Genomic DNA, 12,513 nt, shown 5'->3' on the forward strand with positions numbered 1-12,513 from the left:
TTATAAATATAAAGTTAATTTATTTGTGTACGTCTGTTAACGGCATATACGACAATACTTAAAACAAAAACAGCAAGTTCATTAAATATTTTTTCTTTAATATCATGTGTAATATTCAGAACATCAACCCAAAATTGAGAAGTATCATTTTCCTCTATTGAAATATTTGGAGATCATAATATATCAGAGTAATTTAAATAATACATTTTCTAGATGACAATACTGGTTAAAAGTTGTAGCGGCGAGGTACAAAGGTTATAATAAGACTTAAATTCAAAATTGTATGTACCTACCTACTTATTGCCTGTATCCTATATATGTATTAGGTACGCTACATAACGATACACCGTAATGAAGTAGGTATTCACACTTTGCTGCTGAGCGCAGGACTTAAGAATTTTGCATTCCTTTTATAATAGACACTAGAAATTTTTTTGTATGAAAGGAGATAACGATTAATAAACAAATTAGATACCTATCTAAAAAACTTGGTCAGGGAAAAATGTGTTTAACTCCTAACCCATAAATTAAATATACGCAGAACGATCCGATGATTTATTATTAATACTAATTATTAATATTAATTATTAATACTTATTATTAATATTATTAATACTGATACTGTGCACGATTCCGCAAAATTACGAAATTACTTTTTTAAGGGTGTCCCTCCCCCCACTGGCATTCGACAATAGGTACCTATAATAATATTATACTTTTTCAAACATTAATTAATTATAATATTGATTTTTCTACAAGTAACTGCAGCCTGCAGATATATTTATATAATTTACAAGTATATTATATAGGCCTAATGATAAGTCAGAAAATCACAATATTTATATGTAATTAGGTTTTTTTCCTACAAGTGGCTATGCATAAAATAATTTACGACTGTTGGTATGCAGTGTGAACGACAGTGACTACGATGTAGGTAGGTCACAATAAAATATATAAGAATAATATGTCTAATAATAAGTCACAAACATTAAATGTGTAGCTACCTAATCGGTTTTTTTTCTCCCCATAACCGGCTATATAAAATATTATACTCGATTGCTTGTGTGCATCGCATTGATCGTCTTTTCTATGATATAATTGCGATGATATTATTTCGTGTCCCGGCGTGAACAGGATCGTCTATGGCGCAGTTATACATAATATATATAATTATATATATACATAACACATTATTATATATTTGTATAGGAATAGGAACCCATAGTAAATACTAGTACTAGGTATATAAAAGAAATAGTAACGATTAGTCGACTAGTTTTTATTTTTATTCAAACAATGAAGCATACTAAGTATTTTGTGTCTTGCATACAACAGCTGCAGCTGTATTCTAAGAAGGCAAGAACGTGCCGTATACAGGAGACCTCTTCAGGATGTCTCCTCAATCTTTCATTGTCAATATAAAAATACGGCGTATTATCCTAGACTCGTACAGCTAAAAATTGCCTTATAGATCACAATAGCCAATGAGTAACGACATCGCAGCCGCCTCGACCCCTCCGGAATCAGCGTAGACTTATCCCCTGTCGGGCTTCCCAATGGAGGATTGCCGGTAAGGCGGCGGCGGTGGCGATGGTGGTACCTCGAAGGCTCGACACTCGACAGTCAACAGTCTTATAAGTACACTCGAACATGTTCCGCCAGTCGCCAATGCTGTTGCTGTAGTTCTATCACAGCGCACTGCTCGCGGACATCGACTTTGTTAATAGTTTCAAATAATATATATTATTAAAAAGTTTAAATCTATATACTGTTCAATAACCGTCCACCATTATACGTGCACGTCTTACGATTTATTTTGCATCACACACATTTTCCGATCTCCGTTCGTTCACATCAAGATCGCGGTCGTTTCGATAACTACGAACGAGTATGGTCGGATTGCAAGTATCTAATGTCACATACGAGGATTGGTAATATTACAAACACGATTTTAATTATAATTTAGGAGTAGGTATAGAACAGACTTTTAAGTATACCTACATTTTGCCTTAAGATTTTTTTAAAAATGTTTTTACCTATCTTTATTCTTTACGCATCGTATTAGATTCAAACATAATAAATTGAATTATAACAGTCTTTTGTTCCAATTTGGAACATAATTGCATTTGAGTATAATATATTGTATAATAGGTATATGCATAAACAATGTGTTATTTTATGTTACGCTTATTGCTTAGGGATGGCAAAAATTGCAGCTATCACAATGTATCGAATAATCGATGTTTTTATAACGTTTAGATTTCGATGTTTATCGAACCGATTACAATGATGATATATTCATTGAAAAATAAAAGCAATTTTGCACACTATAAAATGTGTAGGTACACCACACCGTTTACTTAGCATTTTGTAAGGTAGACTGTACAATAAAAACTAATTCTCTATACAATTACACATCATTTTTCCATCTAAGTACAATGATAGAATTTATTAAAATAAAAAATTATTTTTTTAATTAGTTAATGCCCATATTTAAAAATAATAGTACAATTTTCAAATCTATGTGGTTTGCGCGTTAGTGCTACACATTTCACAAATTGCTACATAACTTGGCTTAAATATTCTTGAGTTGTTGCAATTTTGGTTTCTTATTTTCATTTTTGCTGTAACAAAATAGAAAAAAGTATAAGCCTGGTCACTATGTAGCGAATATTGTCTTCAAGACATTAGACACTATCATAGAAGTCAAGTTTACAAAGTCCAATGTATCTCATTTTAATTATCTGAAATTAACATAATAATACTTAAACATAGGTAATCATATTTCACTTTATTTAAACATACCTAATAAAATAGTAAGTGGATGTAAAAGTGCACAAATTGCTTTCAAATCATTTAATTCACGACTGTTTAACATGTCTGGTGCATTTGGTTTTGTTAGTAAAATTCCGGAAAGAATGGATGAACAATTTAAAATATTTGTATAGATATCTCATTAGAAAATAATTTCTTCAAGCAGGTATTTACAAGATGTGAATTGTCTATTCCTTCCAATGTTTTGATTCTTTTTATCCATAAAATAAATTACATTAATAGGACAAGGAAAGATAAAGCACATATAATGGTTGATTGAGAAATATTAAATTTTCTTTTATTTCTGATTAGTCTGTTTAGTTTGTTCAACAAATAATAAATAATTGTACATACCTATTTTCTATTCTGATAAGTGTTTAAAAATAAGACACATATTTTTGTGCATAGGTAAATCTATAGTTCACTGCCATTTAAAATAAAAATAGTCTTTTTGTGAATAAAGTAGGATTAGAAAATCAATATTTAAATTATATATTATATTATATAATAGATTTTAAAACTTATTAATAATCATCAAGAGTAAACATCTAATCAAATTTGTTTATTATATTATAAACTTCTTGATAAAAAATATGTAAAAATAATTTTGATTGCACTAGAAAATAATCAATTGGTATATAATATTATATATTATAACTAGTGTTTGATGTATGAAATATTTCACTACATGGTGAAATATTTCACAAAAACGTGAAACATTGAAAATTTTTTTAACACAAATATTAATGATGGTTATTTATCAATTATTAATTATATATATATAGTTCAAGAGTTATAGGTATAATCATTGACATTAATGCAATAACTACGAGTGCTACGGTTGACATATTACTATATTAGGTCTTGTTTTTGACTATTTATAGCAAAACTTGGTTATTTTCCCAGGAAATGGCTTAACGTCGACGACGATGCAATGATCATACTATTATTGTAAATAAATAATATTTACAATATTTATTATGTTGTCAAACTTTATTATCTTAATCCTTATCTAAACGTTATAACTTATGAGATATTTAAATATATTAAACAAAATTATATTCTTATTTACACTATGTTGCATGCCTGCATACCACATTCATATTTATAATTACCTATATATTTATATACATAAGACATGTATAGTCATTAGTAGAATATATAATATGATAAATATTGATAAGTTTATAATGCTGTACTAATGTTCAGTGTTCTAAATTGTAATGTAAGAATTCAATAGGTATATAATATACATGTATAAGATTGTATACCTACTTGTATCATTTAAAACATAAAAATATTTAGAAATGTTGTATACAATTTTAAATGTATAATACCAAAGGTTAGGTATACATATAGGTACCATACAATTATGAAGGTAGTTAATGACAGTTATATGTAAATACAAAACTTATTTAAAAATAAAACAAAATTCATGAAATATTTCATTATTTTAAATTTCATGAAATTTTTAAACACTAATTATAGCTTTGTTTCTAATTTTTGGTATTGGTACTTTTGATTAACATCCTATCAAATACAAACAAATTAAAATGTATGCTAGTTTTAAACATTTCCATAATAAGAAAATATTTAATTTCTAGCATAATGAATAATTGAAAATTGCATAGGGTTAATAAGTTATAACTTGTCAAATGTCATAAAACTTATAGGTCTAAGGTATTAAAACCTTGGACATTGACAATAATTACAACAAATCATATTTGATCGAGTATTTGGTATTTTGATTAAAGAATTGCTCCCTAAAATATTTACTTTAATCTGTTATTTGTTTGATTTTTAAATAAAAAAAACCCCAGAAAATTACTATTCAAATCTATTAGGTACCTACCAAAGAAAGTTTATGGCAACACATGAATACATTTAGGATGAGCTAATTAAATTTAATACCTACTTAAAAGTAGTTAGTCGTAGAGAAACAATGAAAAGTGATAATAAGTTAAAATAATAAACCTTATAATGAAAAGATATGGCTTCAATTTGTCAAAAAGTATATAAATCTAATATTCTGTTAAACATATGTGTCATACTACAGCTTAAAATGTATATTGAGTTTTGCATAAAAAACATTGATAGTAAAATTTAATATTAATTGTTATACACTTAGAGTCAGTTTGAAATAATAATATATCATGTTATTATCATGTACCTAGGTACCCGATATGAAATACAAATTTATTAAAACACAAAATATTAATTTATATTTAATTTGTATTGTATGTCCACTTTTAACAATAGTATAGGTACCTACTGGCTACTATCGTAGTTAAATATAAGTCAATAGGCAACTATGTATAGAGTACTTATAGATACAATAATTAATTTATAACTGAGCAATCGACAGATCTCATTTGTATAAATGTAAGTACTAAGTACTACATACACATATAACCAATGTAATGTATCGTTAGTTTCATGATTTAAAATTTTTTTGGTATGTTTTTGATCCTAGAGTTCAAAATTTACAAGTCTGTACACTATAAGAATCTCTGGCAAGACATAGCGTTCTGTAAGTTCTGAGTGTTTTCAAATGTGTGTACCGCTTTTATGGCATGTAAGTGTTCTATCTTGTGTAGTGAATAATAATTATGAACATAATTCATAAATAAGCATCATCCAAGTATTGCAACCCGTTACAAACAATATTTGTATATATTCAAGTAGAACCTATGTTATATGTATTAAAGTGGACAAATACAAAGAGTACTTCATCTACAAGTAAATCCATTAAAATATTAGATGATGATATGATATTATGTTATTTCATTTAAAATGAAATAGGTACTAAAACTGTATATAACATTATTTTGTTTTAAAATATTTCAATAGCATAATGAACTGTTTGTAAATTGTGATTATATTATATTGGTATCATATACATTTTAACAGAACTGTAGACAATTGAAGGTGAGCCAAGAAAATTATTTTTTATTAAATTTGATTAACGTAGGCAATAGAAACTTAATTCGAGATAACGTTCATTTCTACTGTTGGAATTGAGAAAAATACTAATATGAAATGTAAATTTTTATTAAACAAAAACTAAATCAAATTATTTCTCTATGACTATCTATTTATAGTTATTGATGACATTATAGGGTTCAATTAAAACTAATGGTGATTATATTTATACTTAATACAATAAAATTCAAATTCCTGGAGAAAAAAATTCTGTACCTAATACATCTCACTTACAAATTAAAAAAATAAATAGGGATTATAAACGCGTTCAGAGATATGTTGAATTTTTATTGTTTCACGAGAAAACTATTTTTAGATCATCAATTAGATCAGTGTTTTCCAACGTTTCCGCAGAACCCAAAGGTTCCTTGAGCTGGTACCAAGGGTTTCTTGAGAAATTTGGAAAAAAAAATGCTTCTTTTCTCACTAAATGTTTCCTTATCTTATGATAGGAGATACTTGTTATAAAATAATATAATGAAAAAAAAAAACATTCTAGTTCCTGAAAAGGTTCCGAGGGTAAAAGAAGTTGGGAAACACTGAATTATAGTAATTATATAATGATAGTAACATTAATGCCCTATTTTTAGGAATAAAAGTACCGATTTGAAAAATTGTATAGGCCATAATAGGGGTCTTTAAATTTTGAATAAATAAACAAGAATATTTGCAATCAACAACGTATTTAAGATTTGGCATGCCACTGCTTTTTTGCATCTATAATACAAAATTATATTTTCTCATCAGTTTATTTTATATATTTTTGTGGAGATGTTGTGAATTTTATTTAGTCTTTAATCAAATTTGGTTATATTTTAATATTAGACTTTTTTAAACTTCCTTGTCAGTTTGACCATTCCACATAACTATTAATGTTGTTCTATTTTTAAAGTTGCAGTATTTATGAATCACATTAGTTTGTAAGTTCATATATTTGGTACAAAACTTTAATTTAATCTATGAAATATGGGTCTTCTTTCTTTCTGCCACATAGCACGGATGGTCACTGGGCAGGTTGGCGGTGTCCATCCGGTCCAACAAGCTACTGTTAGCCGCCAAGTCTACATAAAAGTCATCGGTTTTGATATGGTAAATCAGTGAATCTAGAAAAAAAAAAATTATATTAAATTAATATACATGAGTATAGTTTTAATATATTTACCTGTGTCAGTGTTCATAAGCTTTATCTTCTCTCCATAATGTTTCTGCATGACATTGTAGTGGTAATCGTACATTAACGTTTTGCTAATGTCCAGCACTGCAAATCCTGTAAATAATAAATGTGATAATAAATGATAAAAATGTAATTTAAAAAAGTATATTTACCAATATATATATAGGTTTGTCAAATTTTATAATTTTATTTTCCAAAACGACAGCGTTCAGATTCTCGTTGTAGGTTGTACAGTGCTTGAACGTACACTTATTAATCAATTTTTGCAACCTCCTCTCACACGATACCAGCTCCATCTTCATTTCCTTACGTTTTGATTGCATTGTTTTACCTGTAAAGATAAAATGTTGGTAAATAGTATAATAAATAGTATAAAGTAACATACCAAATATAGCGTTGTTCATCAGCTTAAAAAAATCTTTCTCAAAATCGTTCTTCGCATTCTTCCTCATCTCTGTATTTAATTCAATATATTTCGCCAGCCAATCCGACTGGTTAGATTGAATAACCCTATGTACCTATAAAATAAGAAAAAAATGTTAAAAATGTTAAAAAATATAAATATTTACTTTTTCAACTATTAAACCATTCTTAATGGCTTGCTGTAGGTTCCTATAATGTATGATAAATTTTTTTTTCTCCTCGAACGTCCCCATCAATTTATGTATCTTCGAGCCTCGCGGTACACTGTTTTGAGGCAGGAAAGGCAAGTTGTTGTGTTTATCATGCAACTCTTTTGGATAAGTCACATCCACCTCATATACACGTCCTCTCATTCAAATCATTCAATCCGTTCATTGTGGGTTCAACCCAGTTGAACCCACCGTACGGCATGTACTGGGACATTGCCCACCCGTACAAGTTGTTAGGTACCTATAAAAAATAAAAAAATATTAATAAGTATGAAAATAATAATACGGATATTAAAAATATACTTACAGTCCTGATATACAATCCACGATTTCTCCTTCGTCTCATCATACCCCGGGGTCTTTACATTATTCGCCTTTCCGTACTTCTTACTCGCCTGCACCAATCCACCTCGTATACCTATAAAAATTAATAAGATTATTATTATATACATATTTTAAAAATAATATACTAACCATTCTCAAACATCAATAACATATCGTAATCGTGCAATAACTGCAACTTTTGACCTGTAAATTTCAACATGGCGTCGAAACTTAAGCCTGGGGCGGTGAAATAGTGGGCGGCGTCCAGGTTTTACGCCCTCATACAGACATCACGAAAATTTTCAAAGACGTCCGCCAACAATAAAACGTCAATTTTCAGATATAAATCAGAATATTCACCTAGCGTCCTGCAACCAAAGTGATCCCAGACCTACTTCGCATGCTCAAAGTCACTCTCCTTTATCCCGGTCTCCGTCAACGTACTATAAAAATTCCTCTTACTCGGTAGTCTTTCTTCATCCAACCGCTTCCAACTATCGGTGTACTCGTACGGGTACACCCCCTTTCGAGTCACGAGCGGCATATCTCCGGCGACAAAATGTTTAGCTGTCTCACGGAAGTTCTCGTGTTCGGGTGTAACCAAATTTTCAGCCAGGGACGACAAACTCGACGCCATAAATCTGAACGTGTCGATAAACCGAACAGTGAAGGTACTACTTATATATTTCGAGAAAGATATAAATTTCTCTTCACTGTTCGGTATAACGTTGATAGCCTGGGTGTCATAACCAAGTTCAGATATTATGAAGTGCAAGTCGTAGTTTGAGAGATTATGAAAAAAAGGGGACAAATTTAGGCTGTTGTAACTCTAAATTACACCTAGAGCACAATGTCTGCCTAAATTTGCCCGTCAGATGATCATGATCCATAACCTTATCGCCCCCGACTAATACACATATTTAATATTTGTTGTAAACATTCCATTAATATCAGAAGATGAGTATAGGTTATACCGTCCAATTCCTTTACCAATAATTTATGAAAAGAATAGTTTGATTTTAATTGAAACACAAATAGAAAATCTCGCACTCAGTAAGGATAGCGAACGTTTCCTAACGTTAACAAATAAACAATGGGAAACATGTAAGCCTCTTAGCCATTACACACTATGTAAAGGTGGACAATTCTTACACCATAGATCTAAATCAAATTTATGTGAATTAGCAATTCTTAAAAGACCGCAGACCCTACCTCGATCATGCAAAGTTAAATTTGTTATGTCAGACATAACTATTTGGCATCACTTGACATCATCAAACTCGTGGTTATTTTATACACATGGTGAAACTCTAGTTATTAATTGCAATGATCTTTTCAGAACCTACGAATTAGAGATCTCTGGTGTAGGTAAATTGACCATTCTACCTTCGTGTGAACTTCACACCTATGATTCAATTTTGTTACCATCAGAAAAATCAAATTTAGAACAAAATTTAGATATCATTCCTGAATATTCGAAAGTAAATGTAAAATTTTTTGTAATGGAAATGTTAAACTCAGTGATACCACAGAACTCTACAAAATTTCAATTAATCAAAGATTTGATAGAATATACGAAACAATTAAAAGAATTAGATAAGTTATAAACAATTATACCAGAACCTTCTTTCATTATTAATGTAAACTTTCATCTAGCTATAATGTACTTTACATTGACTGTAAGCTTTACAATTATAAGTATTTTAGCATATAAGTATATAAAAAAAAAAAATGTTAAGTTGTACAAGCCGGATTTAGCCGAGATAGAACTTAAGGGAAATCAAAATGATTAAAATAAGCTTTTATTCATATATATATTTTTTTTTTTTAATATTATTATTTTATTTAAAAATTGTATACGAAATCTGTGGACTATTAAGCCCCTATGTTTCATTTAAGTTAGGGGGTGTTAAGAACCACTGTTCTAGTAAGTAATACGTATATGTGTAATATTGTAATATGTATATGTGCGAGCCGTCGTCGGTCTCAAGGAATGTGCTGATGAAGCGATTGAGACCCGACGACCGGCCCGGACGCCTCGCGCACAAAACGCGAGTGCGGCAGTTCAGAATTGGAGACAGAGCATTACGTTTGTACCGAACCTTCAGAGCCTTTTTTCATTAGGTAACATAGTTGTACGTTTTACTTCTTAATACCAAATACAGAAAGTTAACCAGTCCGAAGTGTTTGTTATTTTATTTGTGTGGACATCTTAGGATAGTCCATAACAATATATACATATATCAAATAGGTTATTGTGTTATAATGAACATAGGTAGTGCTGCAGGTCACCCGACGACATCAAACGATTCAGATTTACATATATGGGCTCGACTATTATTATTATTATTATCAACATCATACGGTTCTGATTTACAACTACAGGCTCGAATGCCGCTATTATCACTACTTTTGTTATTTAATTCATTTTTTACATTCTCAATAAATTCCATCCCTTTATATAATAATTAGACCGCGGATTATATGCATTTGCATATCTGCATATGCATTTGCATATAATCGTATTTTTTTTACTAAGTATGCATATTTCATTGATCACGATGTAAATTGCATATAATCGTATTTTTAAACAAAAAACACACTGATTAAATGTGTTAAAACGCATACTATATAGACATCTAATACATACCGACCGAACTAATTGACCGGAGTAGTTTCTACTGCTGTCGTTATTTATATATCTTATCGAAAACTCGATAAGATATCATTTAATCGTTTGCACGTGCCTCGAACAAAATCAATTCGTATTTATTTTTATGGTCACATTTCAGTCTCTCGTGAATCACCAAATAGTACACGTTAAGATATACATTTATTTTATAAGATGCCTCCTATTAAAAATACGCGTATTCATGTTTGGATAAATGAATATCCAGGGACGTTTACTACTGACGGAATGGTTGTGTACTGCCAGATATGTGAGAAAAAAGTGCCGTGTTCAAAGAAGTTTCAAATTGTCCAGCATATACGAACAGCAACTCATATAGCAGCCTCTGAAAAAAAAAGTAAGACAACCCATACTTCTGGTAGCCAGGCGCTTATATCACAGCCTCGTACTAACAGTATAACACGCAAGGATAATTTCAACAATGATTTATGCGAGGCATTAATAGCGAGTAACATTCCTTTGAAAAAACTAAGTAATCCGAAATTCCGTAGTTTTCTGAAAAAATATTGCACGAATCAAAACATACCCGACGAATCTACTTTAAGGAAAAATTACATTATAGACGTTTATAGAAATATCTTGGAAAAAATTAGGAATGAAATTGGAAAAAACCTAATTTGGATTTCGGCAGATGAGACTACAGATTCGTGTGGGCGTTATATCGCGAATTTATTTATTGGAAAATTATCCCTAGAACCTTCTCCAGCATATCTCATTGCTTCTAAATCACTTGAAAAAGTCAACCATTCAACTATAGCTCGATTTATAAACGACAGTATCACCGCATTTTTTGTCGATACTTCTATTGCTGAGAAAGTTTGCATTTTTATTTCTGATGCAGCTCCATACATGACTAAAGCTGGAGTAGCCCTCAAAATTTTCTATACGAACTTGATCCACGTAACTTGCTTTGCTCATGCTATTCACCGCTTTGCTGAAGAAATTCGAAATGAGTTTTTGAGTGTGAACAAACTTATTTCTGCCGTTAAAAAAGTATTCATGAAAGCACCATCGCGAATTCAAACGTATTATATACATACGTATATTAATTCTTAGTGCATATTTTAACATAGTCTATGCATATTTCTGTATTTTATGCTGCATATTTGCATGCATATAATAGAGTATTTTCACTGCATATAATCCGCGGTCTGATAATAATACAAATACACATTTAGGGTTGTGCACGGCGTGTTGCTGCCAAACTTCGTCGTTTTCCTCCCACTGCCCCAACAATATGCCGCAGTAGTGACATTGAACCAAGTCGCCTGTTCCGGTGTAAGTGAATCCGCATTCAGCCAGCGAATATTTATCTTGACGCGATCGAGGCGCGTGTGAATCGAATGTTTTCAGCCTCGATAAAAAGCTTGTATACTGAGGATATTCCGGATCTGAGTTCTCGTGTACCAAACGCACTAGTGACCGGCAACCGACGGAACATTTTAATAAATTCATTGCAAATGAAACGTATAGAAATATTTTAAATCGTAAATAATACGTTTTAGCTCTTAACGTTTAAACGTGCGAATAAGACACTTCTAGCCAGTGTAAACGTTTAAAAGCAACTGACTGATATATTATGGTTATAGTTAGCGTGCATCGCAAGTTATATGCAAAGCATTAATAATAATAATAATATTATGAATTAAAATATTTGAGTGGCGATCCGCGATACAATATTTAGCCATCCCTAGTTATCAGATTACAGTCTTGACTTCCGTAGGCACATGCGCGGCATATTATTACCACCACCAGTTCCAGTTATCATTATCGAAACATGTTGTACATATTGCGACCGATAATTATAAAATGTATTATAGCCCTCGCCACCCACCCACCAACCCACCACCGCATCCGATATTCGGGTCCTCCGCAACCGCATATGTCCTACAGATCAG

At 30.7% G+C, this 12,513-nt stretch overlaps 1 protein-coding gene and 1 long non-coding RNA gene across 3 annotated transcripts; both read right to left on the reverse strand.

The window, feature by feature from the left end:
* Positions 1-4,198: 4,198 nt before the first annotated feature.
* Positions 4,199-7,992, reverse strand: LOC132935575 (uncharacterized). 2 transcript variants are annotated; one of them, XR_009663282.1, is made up of 6 exons: positions 7,910-7,992; positions 7,540-7,843; positions 7,356-7,488; positions 7,123-7,301; positions 6,959-7,063; positions 4,199-6,899 (listed from the first exon to the last, which is right to left on the reverse strand). It is a non-coding gene; the product is annotated as an uncharacterized LOC132935575 (long non-coding RNA). The 2 variants fall into 2 exon arrangements; XR_009663281.1 differs by having other exon boundaries at positions 7,356-7,843.
* Positions 7,993-10,041: 2,049 nt separating this feature from the next.
* Positions 10,042-12,197, reverse strand: LOC132935573 (death-associated inhibitor of apoptosis 1-like). Its single transcript, XM_061002167.1, has 2 exons — positions 11,778-12,197; positions 10,042-10,395 (listed from the first exon to the last, which is right to left on the reverse strand). The coding sequence occupies exons 1-2, from the start codon at positions 12,068-12,070 to the stop codon at positions 10,215-10,217; spliced, it is 474 nt and encodes a 157-aa protein (XP_060858150.1). The 5' UTR covers positions 12,071-12,197; the 3' UTR covers positions 10,042-10,214.
* Between the last annotated feature and the right edge of the window lie 316 nt (positions 12,198-12,513).

This window comes from Metopolophium dirhodum, chromosome 1, assembly GCF_019925205.1.
Source record: "Metopolophium dirhodum isolate CAU chromosome 1, ASM1992520v1, whole genome shotgun sequence".
NCBI classification, from domain to species: domain Eukaryota; kingdom Metazoa; phylum Arthropoda; class Insecta; order Hemiptera; family Aphididae; genus Metopolophium; species Metopolophium dirhodum.

Bases quoted from the DNA above. Each gene is read 5' to 3' on its own strand.
- LOC132935573 (XM_061002167.1), bottom strand. From the start codon at position 12,070: ATGAATTTATTAAAATGTTCCGTCGGTTGCCGGTCACTAGTGCGTTTG. The intron at 10,396-11,777 runs ATTATTATCAGA...ATCCGCGGTCTA, and splicing joins AACCCTAAATGTGTATTTGT to ATTATTATATAAAGGGATGG.